The sequence below is a fragment of the Podarcis muralis genome, chromosome Z (assembly GCF_964188315.1).
Source record: "Podarcis muralis chromosome Z, rPodMur119.hap1.1, whole genome shotgun sequence".
NCBI lineage: Eukaryota > Metazoa > Chordata > Lepidosauria > Squamata > Lacertidae > Podarcis > Podarcis muralis.
In genome coordinates, this window is record NC_135673.1 from 27,928,405 (window position 1) to 27,946,454 (window position 18,050).

Consider the following 18,050-nt stretch of genomic DNA (forward strand, 5'->3'; position numbering starts at 1 on the left):
AAAGAGGAAGCTCTGGGTCACGTGCATGGGCATAAATAGGTCCCTCGAACCATTTAGACTGCGTCCCATTGGTCAGATTACACCCAGCTACGAGGGACCTACCAATCGGATGTTGTGGCTGACCAATCATACCCACCCACAACACAGGGTGTCGGTTTCCAGGTCTCACCGCAATACATGCCCTCTTTAAGGATGGATTCGATTTGTCACAACTGGCTTAAATAAAGAGGTAATTATGAGGGAACGCTATTTAAAAATGCTATGTACATAGTGTTTCTGTAGCTTCTGAATTCATACCTAAATTAGAAGGATATATATGTATTTTGGAGTCTGGTAAATTCTGCCCTCACTCCTGCCCCGTCCAGGTAAGCTGCAGCAACACCTGTCTCAGGTGTGGCAGCTCTTTGACTAGGGATAGAAGAAGGCATCAGTCTCTGTTCTACCCCAAGTACATCACATGCAGTGCTATTTCTGTTCCGCTGCAGTTAGGCTTTGGGCAAAAACTACATTATTCATCTTAGCTGTCCATTGTGTCAGAAATGTATGTAATTAATTAATGCTTTATTATGTTATTTCTGTTCTGGATACGGGATGAATAAGCGAACATCGGTAATTCCCACTGAAAGTCTATGACATCCCTATATTTGACACTGCCCCACCACACAGGCTGCTATTGGGAGGAGTGTACAATTTTTGGACAACCAATGCAGCCATACCTGGCTGTCTTAATTGGCTTTCTGATATGATTAATCTGATGGAATCAAGCTAGTAACTTCTAAGGTCATTAGTGATGCTGGGAGCAGGGGCTACAAGTGCATGGAATCTAAATGAGTGTATTTCAATGAATTAGTTTTAGAAGTTTCTTCCCTCCCCCCCCCAAAAAAAAATTAATGTCACGTACAGGGCACACAATTCTCCATTAAAAAGACCTAATACTGCTTGGCTACCACCCTAATGAGAGGAGCTAATTCATCTACCAACAAGAGCTACCTATTTTTGCATCATTTAGAGTGGAATCCTGTGACTTCTCTTGATCCCTCATTTTATTTCTGCCCCTTTTCCTTCAGAATCACTCTCTTATTGCATTGCTCAGTTTTGTCTTCTTGGTCAAGTAATGTGACCAATGTCTGCCCTGAACCAAACTAACTTGTAGTCAGCAACTATAAGGAAACTGTGTTGGCGATGGATGATAATAGATACATTGCAGCAGCCATCTCTAATTAACAAATTCTTAATTCCACATGCTTCTTCTAATAATTCTTCATTATGGAAGTTCAATATTCTACCTGACCCTCTATCAGAATTCCCTTGACAGCAGTATAAACTTACATATTGGCAAAAATGCGGGTGATATCATTGAAGAAGTTAAGCATCAATGTAAGCTCGTAAAAGTTATCACTCTTAACTTTCCTTTTTGGCTCTAGAATTAATCAGTAATATAGACAGGTATTACATAGATTTGACACAGGTATTGAACTGGAGTTGCCCACTTGGCTGAGAGACATAAAAACTGACATACAACAGCAAATTGCCAAAGGTTTCACACTGTGGCAATTGCCACACCAGGCTTCATTTTATTAAAAGCAATTTAATTGCTTTCATTGCTCTCTGGAATGAAAGCTGAAAAGCATAACAATAGAACTGTTGTGATATATAATCGGGGGTGTAAGAGAATTCCATCAGAAATGGAAATGGGAGTGGAAGATGCCATAGTTTACATATTCAAGGTCAGAAATGGAATTCTGACCTCAGTGCCACAATACATTTCCAGAATTCTCATGTTTGAGGTCAGAAATGGTAATAATATGAACATACACCATCATTCAATGTTGTTGTTTTTAGTCTGACAATGTTACATAAATAATCAAGCCATTTAATTTTCTGCATTTGTAATTTTTCCCTTTCATTGAAATGCAATGAGGTTCATTTCAGCGATAGAGGATAGCAAGAATAACACAGGTTTTAGCAAAGCTGAATCGCAGCAGAACAGAAACAGGTTGGGATGGAAGTCACTGTCTCCTTATACCCTTATGCTGAATGTTGGTGATTAGAAGCATAAAATTAAAGACTAGATCAGGTATGGGGGACCTCAAGCCCGAGGGTCAAAGGCTGCTCTTATGGCCTGTCTCTGTATCATGCCTTTGCTCAAGGCAGAAACTTTTACTGACCCAGCTCCTTGTCTTCGTCCTTTAGTGCTTTTGAGTCACTGAACTATGATTATGCCTCTTGCTTGCCTCAATGGAGGAAGAAACATGAGGGGGTGGATGACCTCTGACTTTTGTGTTGCTGGAATATAGTCTATCGTGCAAAAGTGGTGAGAATGAAGCTAGCAATAGATATGGCAATGTTAACCAGATTAATGTTTAACCAGAGGTGTATACTCAGTGTGATCTCCTTTACTGTGCTGATTTCATATGGCTGGTTACTTTAAGTGTTTTAAAAACATGAGCAGTTTACTTGTCTGCTCCTGTGTAATATTGTTGTCTCATTATTGAGAAAATGTGTGTAGCGCAGAATTGCATCAGAGAGCTCATATCTGTAATGTATTTTGCCAACATATATTGGTGAAAGTCACCACCTATCAACTTCCACCTGCATCTGAGTATTGGGTCCACATCTGGATTGTGGTGATTATAGATACAAGTAATTGAAATGCTCACCCCAGTCAACAACACAAAACATGGATATTGTATTTGTACAGGTGTAACTTTTTTTCGGGAGAACAAATCCTTGAATTATGGAGAAATTTAAAATGCAGATGGGAGAACAGCAATAGTAGATTGTGGGATGAGGTGGTGGTGCTCACCTGACCTCTGGTAGGTTGTGTTGCTGCTGTTACCAGGTGGTAAAGGGGGAGAGACAAGGTGGTGCCAAAGTTAGTGTGATGCAAATGCGCCTCTGGAAGCACCAAATGGACTCTGCCTGTGCATTTCCACCATGCTAACCTCACCAGTTCCTTGCCCCTTTCCTTCTGCCTCCCAGTAAGCAGTAGCAACATGACCAACTGGAGGTCTGTTTAGTACCCCCACCCCATTATACCATTCAATGATAGAGACCATATTCCACCAAGTTTTGAGTTCTTACAAATGAAATCCCATTCAGACAAGATGAGATGAAGCAAATTATATATTAACAAAATCTATAACAAAGATAAGGAACCTGTGGACCTCCAGATGTTATTGGAAAGCTCCAGTCACCCCCAGCCAGCATGACTGGTGGTCAGGGATGATGGGAGTTGGAGTCCAGCAACATGTGGAGGGCCAAGGGTGGCAACCCCAATGTACAAGACATGACTAAAGTGTGAATGTGAGTGTAACAAGTAGCAAATTAAGTGGTGAACTGGGCACAAAACCTATAGGTAAACACTTATATTGATTATTTCATAAATGTGGGAACATGAGTCCTCTTCAGATGTTAAGAAGTTGTTAAGTTGTAAGCTGACATTGCCACATTGAGTATCAAGGGCTGAATGGAACTTGTAAGCATGTTTGCCTGAGATGAACCAATATCCCTTAGATCATGAACCTCTGATGGGATCACTTGGAAGGCACTATGTTAGCAAAATTTGTATTATGCGCAGGGGCCATGCTAATCTTCTCTGTATCGTTCCAATTTTAGTATATGTGCTGCCGAAGCGAGCACATATGCTTGATATTTAAGTCCTTTGCAACACCTTCACTTGAGTGGCCTCAGTGTAACAGAAGCATGCTTGCACATGGCTGCATGGAAAGGATTACAGTCTGCTGACACTGGGATTTAGCAGGAACACATAAATATGTTATCTATATATTTGACGTCGTTCTTAGTTGGGAATACTGTTGCAAAAGAACTTGTTCCAGCTGTTCTTGTTGAAAGCTCTTGCTGAGAAGAAAAAAAGCCAAGAAGCTTTCCTTAGGTCATGCACTAATCAAATATTTTTTTGAGGAAAAACAGCTGGAACTGGACGATTCCACTCCCCCAAGCTATTCAAAGACTTGAGAGCAATCCTACTATCTTCTTGAGATAATATATAAAGCTGCTAATCAGCAGAAAGCATCATTCAAGCACCATGCTTGAGTACATGCTTCTTATTTGTTATTTGTTAATGATTGTTCTTTGAGTTGATTGCTTATTTCTCACACTCTCATTCCCCTGCAATTGAAAACTTTTGAATCAAGCCGATCCAGCTTTATCTGAACCACCACAAATCACTGTCATTATGCTTGCTTGCTTGTGTGCCCATCCACAAGGAGGGAGCCCAGTGATTACATCAGCCAGCCTAAAGGACCCTAACATTGCATGACAGTACATAACCCCAAATAAACTTCATAAAGTGGTTAATGGTCATAATTCTACGTGTTGCAAGTGCATTAAAGAAACAGGGGGCCATTCCCAATAGCAGCTGATAACTGGATAAACAAAGAAATGTATTAGTAGAATTCCCAGATTAAGTCTGAAACTTGGCACTCTAAAAAAATAAATATTTTTTATTTTGCATATAATAAAAACATAAACAGGAGTAAGAAGCTGCAATGGTTCTTATTAAAAATATTGGAGAAGATATAATAGTGTGTCCCTTAAAGTCAGGAGTAGGGAACTTCAGACCAAAGGGCCAAATGTGGGCTTCTAGACCTCTCTGTATGACTCTTGGGACTCTGTTCAGGCACCACACACCTCACCAGGCCATATCTCTTACTGCTTCTGCTCTGTGCCCTCATTGAGTGCTTTGTTCTGACTGGAACATGTCATTGAACTGTGATAATAATGCCTCTTGCTTGTGGGAGTGGAGATTTCAGAAATATGGGTGGGTGTCAAAAACCTTTGACTTTTGGATGGGTAAAATATAGCCTACCAGCCAATAATTTGATGGTTTCCCTTATCATAATGCATCAAGCAGCCCTGGAAAACATTTATATTAAAGGGTGAGATATAAATTCATAAGAAGGATGTGGTTTTATTTCATTATTGGTGCAACAACTGTGGAGTTCCCTCAGCAAGAAAGTTCACCTGGTCAAGATATTTTTTCCTTCTCCCAGGCATTCTTTGAAATATACTTGGAGTCCTGTAGTGATTTCATGCTCTTTATTGCAGCTTGTAAAACAGTGATTTGAATTGACCCCCGAACCTCAGGCTTTTATATACATTATTTACACAATGAGTCCCATCTGATTGGCTGATTCTGCTTCCCTCTTGGAGCCTGATTGGTCTTTTCCTGCAGGCCAATCAGTTGTTGCATTCTAGGATCCTATTTGCCTATTGTTCTAGGATCCAAGCTTAGTACATAATATTTTTATTTATTAATTTAGATTTGCCAGAAAGGAAAATATATTTTGAAGACTGTTACTGAGGTATCAGAAATTCTTCTGAAGTTGTGGTGAATTTTTAGAAAGTGGGTTGGGGTTTTTTATTATTATTATTTATTATTATTGTTGTTGTTGTTGTTACTATTATTATTATTATTATTATTATTATTATTATTATTATTATTAATTTTCCAGCTGGCAATGCATTGAGTTTGAGATCATTGAGAATGTCTTGAAGAATAACCATATCTTGGTGCAGGGATGGGCAATCTGTAGCCTTCCAGATGTTGTTGAACTGCAGCATGCATCATCCCTCACCACTGGTCATAGTTTGTAGGACTGATGGGATATGAAGTCCAGCAATGTCAGTTATATACAGAGGAGTACCACATGCTTTCTATCCTTCCTGCAGGAATCCTTCCACGCCAGTTGCCGTACAGTGCCCTACAGTGTAGCAACTTTTCACTTCCATATAATATGTGGGTTTTATTTTGAATTGCAGCCCTTGATATAAAAATGATGACTTAAAGGGCGGGGAGAGATGATTTGGTGTGAAAAGACATCCCAGAAGGTGGAGAGTTTGTTCTTACAGTAACTAATTATTGTTTTGTGTTTCTCCTTCCTTTTCTCAATAGCACAAGTCCAGCTCACAAGTACTACCTAGCCATGGACCCAGTATCAGAATCCCTTTACTTGTCAGATACAAATACCAGAAGAGTTTACAAGGTGAAATCTCTCAGTGAAACCAAGGATTTGACCAAAAACTATGAGGTAGTGGCAGGAAAAGGTGACCAGTGCCTTCCGTTTGACCAAAGTCACTGTGGAGATGGAGGACGGGCTTCCGAAGCATCACTTCACAGCCCCCGAGGTAGGAGAATGACAGAAGCTGAAAGAGTTGTCCTTGACTGCGGCATTTAAAACAGGGTTATTGTTGGGCTCTACCTCCCATAAGCCCCAGCCAACTTGTAGGTTCCTCATCCCTGAGAAACTTCCTTTCATTATGTGAAGCTCATGGATGAAATGAGCCCTCAACAGCTGAGTGCAAGAAGTTACTTTAAACTCCCCCCCCCAATATTTCAGCACCTTCAGTGCAAAGAATAATATATTTCATGTGTTTCAACTTGTCTGTTACAGCCATTGCCAAGTTAGACCATTGAGTTTTGTTTTGCTCTGTGCACATTCCCTCAAAAGATAGTGAGACTTCTGAGTGTGCAGCAAGGATAGAAAATTATAATTTATTATTAATACTTATGAAATTTGTATTCTGCCCTATACCTGCAGGTCTCGGGGTGGTTCACAACATAAAATCACAATATAAAAAGACAAAACACATAATAAAAACAAAAACAGGAAAAACTCAATAATCCCCTCCCCAATAATCCCGAACACATTTTAAAAGGGCAGTGGATGTCAATCAGCCAAAGGCCTGGTTTTTGCTTGGCGCCTAAAGGTGTATAATGATGGAGCCGCTACAGAAAAGTCTTGTTCTCATGTTGCCACCTTCCGGTCCTCTCATGGAAGAGCCACATGAAGAAGGGCCTCAGAAGTTGATATCAGGGTAGGTTCATATGGGGAGAAGTGGTTCTTGAAGAATTCCTTCCCCAGTTTCCATTTCCTATGACCATTGGTTGTGCTGGCTAGGAGTTAGAGGAGTTAGAGTCCAGCAACATCTGGAGGGCCACAGATTTGTCCCACATTTATTTCAACTATTCTCCATCAATTAATGAGAAAAGAAATGGCATTTGAAAATAATCAAAAGGAATGTAATTTTTTGAGTGAAATTTCTGTCGATGGCATGCTAGGAGCACTGGCGGAGGAAGGGGGTGCAGTTAGTGCAGCTCGCCCTGGGTGTCATCCTGAGGGGGGGGGTGAGATCACCACCCTGCCCCCTGGGACACTCGCCCTGCCCCCATGGGCAGCTAGCTCCGCCTCTGGCTGGGAGGTTGTTGTGCTTAATCTTGTTTTTGATAAGGTGTCTGGGAAGTGTTTGTAAGTGTTTCTACAAATAATCTCATAAATGACCTGCACTCTGCAGTCTTCCCAGGTGCCTGTGATTCAATTCTGTACCCATATGCTTGATGCATCAAAGACATACTGGATTTTTTATGAGTAAAACCTAGCCAATCATTTTAACAGGCATTATAAAGGTGTTCAATTGCATAGGATGGTGGAGCTCATTAATGCACAGTGTGGGTAATTTGGAATAGAAAGTACCCAGCAACTCATGGGAAGGTGCTTAAAACCTTGCAAGACTGAGGTCTAATGTATTTGCTTCTGGCTTATTAGCCTTCTAGTGTACAGCAAATGCCTAATTAATAGCTGTGAGGGAAGGTTTGGTCCCGCCATCCAGCTCTGAAGTAATAAAGGAAAACTGTACATCAGTAGAAATTTGAAATTAACTGAGAGGCAGTGTAATGTCCATGACACATAAGAACCCTCATTTGAAAACCAGCTAGTAAGAGATTGCAATTATAGTCACTTTAATACATTTCTAATGATGGAAAATAAGTGTGAAATAAGCACAAATAAGTGTTAATATTCAGGCCAGCAATTAATGCAGGAAATCAACTCTAAAGGAAGGTGAAATATATGGATGTAGATACTTTTTTTCAAGAAAATAAGAATCAATGTATCACTGCTGACTGAAATTGATTATATCTAATTAAAAGACAATTATCTGCTCCGACTTATTTACTTGCTTGGTGGAAGTTTCTAACATGGAGGTTTCAGAATTGCCTGTGCAATTTCCAAAAACAATACTGTCATCATCTAAGTTACCTTGTAACCCTGAGCAACAATTCAGATAGTTATAATGATTTTCCCCAAGTAGCCTTGGACATTTGCAATATTTCAGTAATAGAAAAATAAATATGTGGGCCTATTTACTATTTGAATGGGATACGGTTCAAAAAATTCTCCATGAAACAGTGACAACCAATAACCTTTGCTCATCTATGTAGACTGTGTAATAAAATCCTTTACTAAAAACAAAACCCTTAAGAAAAGGTCTTGATAAAATCCAGACTACATGGAGTTGTTCACAAACGAATAGGTGGGATTACTGCCCTGTTCTCAACAGAGATACACACCCTTGTAGGGACCAGGTGCATTACCCAGCTGTCCTGCTATGTTCCTGCTCTACACAACAAGCCACTTCATCTAACGCTGTCAATGCCTGCTAATGGAGGACAGATACCTTGCCACTGTCATCCATGCTTCGTAGATGATTTTAATGCAGTGTGCATGGGGCTGTCTTTGAAAATAATCTGGTAGATTCCACTAGTGCAGAACGAGACAGCCTCCCTTCTTTTAACAGGAGTAGTCCAACATTAGCGTATATCATCCAATTCTTAGTTGTTGCACTGGCTGCCAGTTCATTTTGGGACAGAATTCAAAGTGCTGGTTCCTCAAAACTATATAGAATGTTGTTATCGATTGGTTTCCCCACCCAGGTAATCCATGAACGCATTGGCAAAGGTTAACATTTACAAAAGTATTTTAGAGGATCAAGCCAGACATCATAATTGCATATTGTTTGTGAACCTTGTAATTTCAGTTTCTCACTAAGCATATGTATTTCCACCAAACAGGTTTTAAATGGCATATTTTCATGTTCTGCCTAGGTAATTCAAGTGCATGCAAAGTCATATTAGTTCTGTTTGGTCTTATGCTTCTTGTGTTCTTAGAGCAATAGTAACTTTTTATTTTTTAAAAAAGTAAGAGATTGCACACCTTTAAACTCTAAATCAGTTACCTCTTATTTTAATTCTGTACCATGGCGGCCTATAAATAAGTAATTGCATAAAATTGCTTTAGTAATTCCTCAATGGTAGCTTTAATTGAAAGAGTCAAAGATATTTAGAATGGGTGACATGCAAATTGTTAGAAATTGTTATGTGTTAGAACCATAAAATTAACCAATTGGATCCACTTTTTCCCTATTTAAAAGTTTTATGAGAAACAGCAAATTCTTTCTGAATACAATTGGCATGTTTTCTTTTTATCAGACGTCTCTGGGAGTTTATGAAGTTTTCTTGGGGAATTTTATTTTTTTGCAAGTTGAATTAGAAATGTAAAATAACTAAAGTTATTTCAAGCAAAATAGCTAAAGTTAATTCAGCTACAGTTGAATCAGAAATGTCATATTACTAAAATAGTACAAAAGAACCCCCTCCTTCTGAAAGGGAACTTTCCAAGAGGGAAAAGACATCAGGAAAAAATGAATGCAAATTCTCTAGCTACAGATTATGCCCATCAACTGCATATGTATGAATTCTTCCATTTACATATCTGTTTTCAAGATGTGTTGGAGGTTTATGGCTTCCTTATTGCATGATTGACAGTTCTATAGATAGTCTTTGCAGAGGTAAGCTCAGTGAGGCTTACTCCCACATAAGTGTGTACAGGATTACAAACCTAAGCTAGTTTCTCTCATGCAGAAAATGTGATGTCTTTGTCTAAGAGGCACATAGATGCCCCCTGAGGCTTTTTCTATATGTGATAAGGGACAGGATCTTCCACTAAAAACTGGTGTGATGTAGTGGTTAGTGCTGGGAATCCCCACTCAGCTGTGAAGTTTATTGGGTACCTTTGTGCCAATCACTCTTTCTCAACCTAACCTACCTCACAGGATTGTTGTGAAGACAGAATGTGGAGAACCATGTGTGCCACCTTGGGGAAAAGGAGGGATATAAAGGCAATAATAAATAAATACCAGTTGTTGGGGTCAAACAACAGGGCAGTATGATTCAAGAAGGCTTGGAGTGCTAACGGAGTTGTTGCTTTTTTCTCTAAGAAGATCCCAGGTTCAGATCTGGGCACAGCTATAACATTGTGATTTGTTTATTTATTCCATATAATTTATATTCTCCTATTTTCCTCCCAGAACTACAATTCCCCAATGATTTAAGAATAAATCCCTCTTCACATTCTAAGAAGAATGTGTTCAAAAAGAAAGAGAAGACTGAGAACAGCTCTTGCTCCATCTATGTTCTTCATAACTTATCAGACCATTTGTCCATCTGGCTTAGCCTTGTCTGCTCCAAGGGGTAGCAAATGTGGTGCTCTTCATATATACCCATAGTTGGACTACAACTCCCATGATTCTTGGCCATTAACCATACTGGTTGGACTGATAAGAATTGTAGTACAAAATAAATAAATCTAGAGGGCACCATTTTGGGTACCCCTAGTTTATGATCACTGATTGCAGCTCTCTGGGGTTTCAGACAGGAGTTTCTCCCAGCCCTGCCTGGAAATGACAAGGATTAGAACCAAACTAGATGTAACATTGATGGGGTTTTAAGTGATTTGAGATTTTTGTTTTTAATTCAAATAGCTGCCATGGAAAAGAGGAAACAGGATTAAGACTGTGACATGCCAGGATATGGGTTAATCCTTTCTCTTCTTCCACCATGGCGCTAATGATGCTCACACCTGGAAATTCATTCATTTATTTATGATTATGCTTATATTTCACCTTTCCCCCAATGAGGTCAAGGAAGCATACATGGTTTGCCTCTCCCCCCCCCCCCGCCGCCTTTATCTTCACAACAACCTGGAGAGGTAGATTAGGCTAAGAGATAGTGATGCAGAAAACTCACCCTCTGAGCTTCATGTCTGAATGGTGATTTGAACCCAAGAGTCTAACTGTTTTAGTTCCGGGTGGGCTTACTCACAATTACCATCTTGCCTCGTTTAACCCTCATAATAGGGGAGGAGCAATATTGATTACCATGTCAATGGTATAAATTGTAACAGTTCCACTAGTGCGTGAGAACACAAAAAGGGCGGGGGGGACAACACTGTAGATAGCTTTAGGCTGCAATCTATAAAACAATTGAACAGTTGGGTCTGTTCTATTGACTCGAATGGTGCAATGTTAGCTTTAGGCAACCGTGCTACATTAAGTAGCTTATAGATTGTAGGCACATTTCTAAACCTTAAAATACCACCAGACATAACACCAATATGTGCTTTCCTTCCACATTTTCCTTATGTTAATATGAAGCTGACAGCAAGTAAACCATTAGATTCTTACATACGGCAGATGCGAAGAGTTTGCAAGCTTGGGTAGAGAGGGAGGTGGGGAAGACACCATAGCACAACCTTCACCAACCCTAGAGGGAAGGGCTGTAGCTCAGTCATAGAGCATCTGTTTTACATATGGCAGGTCCCTATATTAAATTCCTGGCATCTCGAGGTAGAACTGGAAATGTCCTCTGTCTGAAACCCTGCTGAGCGATTGCCAACCAGTGTAGACAACACATTGAACTATATAGGCTAACTCAATATAAAACAGCTTATTACTTTTCCTCCGGATATTTTGAGCAGTGGAAGGGGGTTGAAGTTCAAAAACATTTGGAGGGCACCAGATTGGCAAAAGCAGCATAGCATCTGAAGTGGACAGACTTCTTCCCCTACCCCAACCCCCCAAAATCACTACACCAATATGTTCAGAGAAACATTCTCCATATGTAGGTGTTTACTTTTGTTTAAGAGTTCAGTATTTCAAAAATCGCTTGTTTCCTTCTCATGGATCCATTAATTTCTTCTTTTTAAATCACTTGACTGTAATTGCTTATTCCAAGCTACTTTGAGGCCCTCTGGTTGAGAATGAGTCCCAGATCTGCTAAGCAAATGAGTAAAGCTAGTTTAAACTTTTGTTTATAACCCATCACATGCAGGCGTTAACTGAGTCTGTAGAGATAACGTAGAGAGCTGCCATATGCTGGATGAAACCATTAGTTCATCTGGTTCTGGACTATCTCCTGTGACAGGCAGTGCTGTTTTTCTAGACAAAGAGGTGCTGGAACTCACCATGAACGCCCCCCTCATTCTCTTATAATGGCAATGGCACCCACCTAAGAGGTGATGGGTCTGAGTTCCAGTGTGTTCCATCTGGAAAAAAGCCCTGGTGAGAGGCACTGGATAGCCATGGTTTCTAGCAAGAGCCTTTCCCTCTTCTACCTGGAGATGCTAAGGATTGAACCTGAGACCACCTGCATGTCACGAAGCTGCCAATGTCAACATACACTATGTAGCCAAATCCAAGCACAATCAACAGACAGAACTAGAAAACATAACTAAGGGTGGGGAAACTACAGGGGAACCCCCAAAGTAGGTCAATGATGACTTGAGCATGCTTAGTGCCAATGAAATGCTAACTGACTGCCAGAGGGCAGGAAACTAATGGGGGTGTGGAACACAGTATCCTGAATTACTACAGACTGAATGACTGCAATGCCCTCTGTGTGGGCATTGGTCCAGAAGTTGCAGCTAGTGCAAAAGGTAGCAGCTTTATTGCTCACTGGGGCAGAATATTGTCATCATGTTATGCTGCTGCTGAAAGAATTACACTGCCTACCAGTTAGCTACCAGGCTAAGTTCAAGGTACAGATACTGGTGTAAAAAGCCCTATTTGGCTTGGGACCAGGATTCCTAAAAGATCATCTAATAATAATAATAATAATAATAATAATAATAATAATAATAATAATTTATTATTTATACCCCGCCCATCTGGCTGAGTTTCCCCAGCCACTCTGGGCGGCTCCCAATCAGTGTTAAAAACAGTACAGCATTACATATTAAAAACTTCCCTGAACAGGGCTGCCTTAAACCATGGGTTGGCAAGGCCCGGGGGCCAGATCTGGCTCAATCGCCTTCTAAATCCGGCCCGCAGACAGTTTGGGAATCAGCATGTTTTTATACGAGTAGAATGTGTCCTTTTATTTAAAATGCATCTCTGGGTTATTTGTGGGGCCTGCCTGGTGTTTTTACATGAGTAGAATGTGTGTTTTTATTTAAAATGCATCTCTGCGTTATTTGTGGGGCATAGGAATTTGTTCATTCCCCCCCCCAAAAAAAAAAGGTCTGAGGGACAGTGGACTGGCTCCCTACTGAAAAAGTTTGCTGACCCCTGAACCTTTCTGTCCTTGGCTGATTACTGAGCTTTGCAGAAGAGGACCTCCTGCAGATATCATCTCATCAGGAGGTCTGTTCCATACAGTGCAGGCATCAGGCTTCCAGGGCTCAGCCACACTTTCACTTGACCCATATTTTGATTGTAGTATGTACTGATTAATTTCCCTGGGTCCAATACCTTGTTTAGTTGTTCTGCAACTGTGCCTTGTGAAGATCAGATCTTACCCACTGAATTGGATCTAGTCAGATATGCGGATTTTACTTAACTGAGCTTCAATTCTGTGGATAAGATTGGGTTTTTGCAAGGCACAACTGCGGAACAAGATTGTTTATATTGTTAAATCACTTTGGGGTGTTTCATGGGAAGTGAAATCGATCCATCAATTAGTAAATGGGCATGACTGTCTGGCCAGAGTCTGAACAGAAATCCTCCACACTGCCAACATTTTGCTGCAGATCTCACTTGTTTTTACTACCTTTGGGCATTGAGTACTTCTAATACTCAAGAAAAAGGATTTTGAACAAAGAGTACTATCTAATAGAGTAATAATTTTAAGTTCATCCTTTTCATATACTTTTGGCTATATAAAAATGGCCAGTGTAGATCTTCATATTGAGTTAATCTTACCTTACCTAAGCTCAGACAAGCCTTTATGGCTATCTCCTTTCAGACTATGCTATTGGCATGATTGATTGCCAATATCCTCAGACTCAGTATAGATGCCTTTGTGGAACTGCTGAGATAGGTTACATATTGTTTTTTCTTTGTACTTGGAACCCCACTTTAAGTTTCTGGATATCTTTTTATTGTGGTTATACTCCAAAAGGTATAAGCTAAAAGATACTGTTATCTATTGTTAGATAGTGCCTTTTGTGGCCCTTGTGTGTGTGACTTATAAGTTGTCTCCTTTTGCACGGTTGCAAAGAGCCATGCAAAGGTGCTTTAAAGGATAGCTATAAATTGTCATGGCGATAACCTGATTTCATTATAATTTTATTAATCATTCAATTTTTATTGCTTGTTTTTCTTGCCCCTTGTTCCATTGTTTAACCTTTATCTTTGATTCTGCCTTTCATTTACAGTTTTATATACAATTTTATAGTATTTTCAGTATAGTTAAACAATCAATCTGTGAGTGCTTAGAAAAAGATGCTGTGATTACTAATTTTGGACCACAATAAAGGGGTGTGTGTGTGTTTACTAAGACCCAGCATGGGTTTCTTAAAGACAAGTCATACCAGAGGAGTGTAAAGAACACCACAAACACAGATTAAAGTAGAGCATGCACAGAGTGATTCAGAATAAAACATCAACTCAAAATACAATACAATACAAAGATATAAGGCAAATCTAGAGTTCTGTTCATACACCTATCAATTGTCATCTTAGATGGGCAATAATGGATTCTATCATATGGTGCTATCAACTTCTTTGTCTGTGAGAAAGTTGCTTGGTAGTTACATGTCTCCCTACCTTGCTGTCATAGTCTTTTTTAAAAACCATCATGCCATAAACAGAATGTCATAAACATAATGTCATTTGTGCCTTTATGTGTTTTAAAGTTCCTCTGCCCTCTTTAAACACTTCTGATGTCTGATTCAATATCCTTTCATTGTCTATTTTAATGGAGTTTGGAGAAAATGATTGCCAGATCTTTTATAGATTTCCAGCCCATGAGAAGTTTATTGATCCATTCACCATCCCCATAATGCCACTCCCCATTTCTCAATAAAATGTCAATCCATCAGTTGTTGCTTGTTATACTCCACATTTGCTTGAATCACTCGCATGAGCACTACTATCTTTTCTCCTATGTACATTTTTGTGTGTGATGACTTCCTTTGTTTTGATATATGAAAAATTTTCTTTGTACTCTATGCATGAGATGACAGACAAAGCAGGGTCAGTGCACAGTTCATTTCTGCTCCTGTCCATCAAGGAAACAAACATTGGGATTTATCTTTCTATGGTATAATATCTATGTCAGGAACAGGGAACCCATGGTACTCCATATGTTGTTGAACTTCAATTCCTATGAATCCTAGCTAGCATGGCCAATGGTGAGAGATTATGTGAGTTGGAGTTCAACAGGTCCTCCATCCCAGATCTTTGCCAAGGTTTGGACCTTTCTGATTTCTTACAGGCTAACACCACCTTGAATATACTACTTTTTATTGCACCCTCTGAAACATCAATATTTAAACCAGCTCTCAGGAAGGCAGGAATCCTTTTTCATATCCTGAGTGGCTTATCATTTTTCTGCAGAACTTGTGTGCAATATTGTTTCTTTTCTAGCCTTCCTTTGGCCTTCCACTACATCCCTTGCTGCAGTCTCAATTGTCATTCCAATTTTTTGCATTATGGAAGGGGGGCTTCCTTCAGTTTTGAAGTGTCTTCCATATACTTTTCACTGTGAAGTCCACATCCACATTTTTTTGTCTGTTTGTGCCTCGTTAACCCAATCTGTGCAATGCAATCCCGTGCATGTTTGCTCATAACTTAAATGAAAGTGTGCAGAGCAAATATGGGGAACCAATGGCTATCTAGATGGTGCTGGACCTCAGCTCCTATCTGCCCTAGCGAACATGGTTGGTGGCAAGGGATGATAGGAGCTGTAGTCTCACAATATCTGGAGGGCCACAGGTTCCCCCATTTCCAGAATATAGCTTAAAGTCACATTCCAAAAGCTGTGTGTGTGTGTGTGCATGTATTTTATTCTATAAAAAACATTGCAGTCACAGAATAAACGTGCTTTCAAGGTGGACCTGCTTGTAGAACCTGAATCCTTCTACTACAGGCTTTGGTAGTAGATTTCTGCATCAAAGGAACTAAATAAAATTTAGACTATAGAGATTATAAGGAACTATAATGATAATTATGCTTCTACATGTGAAAAGAGCCATTGCTGCATGCAGAAGGTTCTATATTCAGTCACTGACAACACCAGGTAGAGCTGGGGAAAACCTCTTATCAGAAATCCTGGAAAGCTGCTATGGGTCAGTATATACAGCACTGAATGAGATGGACTAATGGTCTAACTCAGTAAAAGTCAGTTTCCTTTGCTCCTCTGTTCCTACCCATCTGTCTAAGGTAGTTTGATGTTTGCTGGCTTAATCTTTCTGCCCTGTCTTCAACATACTGCTCACCACCACTGTATCTTTTTTCTCACTACTGCATATACAAATAATAAACAGGTTTTTACAGTTCTTAAAATAGTTTGTAGCTGTATTTGTAAGCCAGTTCAAGCTGTAAGAGAGGCAAGATAGAAATATTTAAGTAGATAGGTAGATTGATATATGAAATATTGTTTATTATCATCATCTGGCAAATTCAGTTTAAACCCAACTACTGATTTTCAGGCTGGAGTTTGTGTTTTCATAAACCTCATTGCTTTGTGCTATTTTTCCCCCACGGTTTCTTCATTCTTTATGAGAGTAAAGCATGTTCACAAAAGCACAGAATAATCACTGTGCTTTCAGAGGGTTTTTTTTCCAGATGGTTTCATGAATTTGAACACACATAAAAAGACAAATAAAATGGGGGGATATTATCAAATCAAACCAGAAAAAGCCAATAGAATGAAACAAAGCCAGCATTTATAGCAGAACTGGGGAAACCTATGCTCTCCGGGTATTTTTTGTTGAACCACAACTCCCATAATCCCTGGCCACTGGCCATATTGGCTGGGGCTGATGAGAGTCCAACAGCAGCTGGAGAGCCACTGGCTCCCCGACCACTGATTTATAGTTCTGGTCCCTGGTAGTTTTCCTGCTTAATCTCCTTTCCTCTTCCCCAATAGGTATTACTGTAGATAAGCACGGCTTCATCTACTTTGTTGATGGCACCATGATTCGGAAGATTGATGGAAATGATGTGATCACAACATTAATAGGCTCAAATGGTCTCACGTCAACCCAGCCACTGAGCTGTGATGCTGGAATGGACATCACTCAGGTAGACACTAATCGTTTTTATATGTTGCAGCTGTTCCACATGGAAACAAATTTCCTTTGGTCTGCTGAAATTACATGTGTTAAGGACAGCATTTGAATAAGCATGGTGGTTTTAATCAACTTTCTCTAGGTTGTGCAGCAGCAGCCTGTAAAACTTACTTTGAGATCATCAGTATAATGGAATTGTGGGCTCATCCGGCCTTCTGCCTGTCTTGCTGCTTTCCCCTGAGAAAACTCAATCTTTACTGCTGAATTGCAGCAAACATCAATTGGGTTTTCCATGGATTGACATATGTTCCGATTCAGTGCTAAAGAGTTTGTTTCCCCAAGGAAAGCAGTGGGGCAAATGGAAGACTACTTAGACCCATGCTTTCTAGGCACGGGGCAAGTGTGGACAAAACCTAAGCTGAGCAAATAAGGTTTTGCTTTTGTATGTGTCTGCAATTGTTTATGTATTTATTTACTTATGGCTCATAGAGTACAATGCTGTATTAAAAAATGCTGCATTTGCAAAAATCTGTTTCAAGATTGCCTCTAGTGTGACACTTCTATCCGCTGTCTCAGAACATCTGGCATGCACACATAGAAATAATATTCTTAATGAAGGATACTGCCTTGCTATTAGATGGAGGGAAATAACTCTTAAATCTCAAGAGTTGTAGCCCTTTGGAGCTGTTTCCTCTTGGGCTTTGAGAGATCCAAAATGCATCCACCTCCCCCCCCCCCCCCGTTTATGTTTAAAAACCAAATAAACTCAGGCGCACTAAACAGCCTCTTAATAAATGAAACTTTATAGAAACATTACAGAAAGCATAATGGTCAGTCAGCTGTTGCCATTGAATAAAAGGAATGGCTAGAGCCGTGCTATTGCATGGTAGCTATGAAGTA

At 39.9% G+C, this 18,050-nt stretch overlaps 1 protein-coding gene and 1 pseudogene across 8 annotated transcripts in view; one reads left to right on the forward strand and one right to left on the reverse strand.

Moving 5' to 3' along the window:
- TENM1 (teneurin transmembrane protein 1) overlaps positions 1 to 18,050 on the forward strand; it is a 388,748-nt gene that overhangs the window by 303,056 nt on the left and 67,642 nt on the right. For all 8 annotated transcript variants that reach the window (XM_077922107.1, XM_077922113.1, XM_077922110.1 and 5 more), the window contains 2 exons: positions 5,918 to 6,150; positions 17,009 to 17,163. In XM_077922107.1, coding sequence (XP_077778233.1) covers positions 5,918 to 6,150; positions 17,009 to 17,163 — 388 coding nt within the window. The remainder of the gene's footprint in view (positions 1 to 5,917; positions 6,151 to 17,008; positions 17,164 to 18,050) is intronic.
- Positions 3,574 to 3,642, reverse strand: LOC114589600 (U6 spliceosomal RNA; annotated as a pseudogene).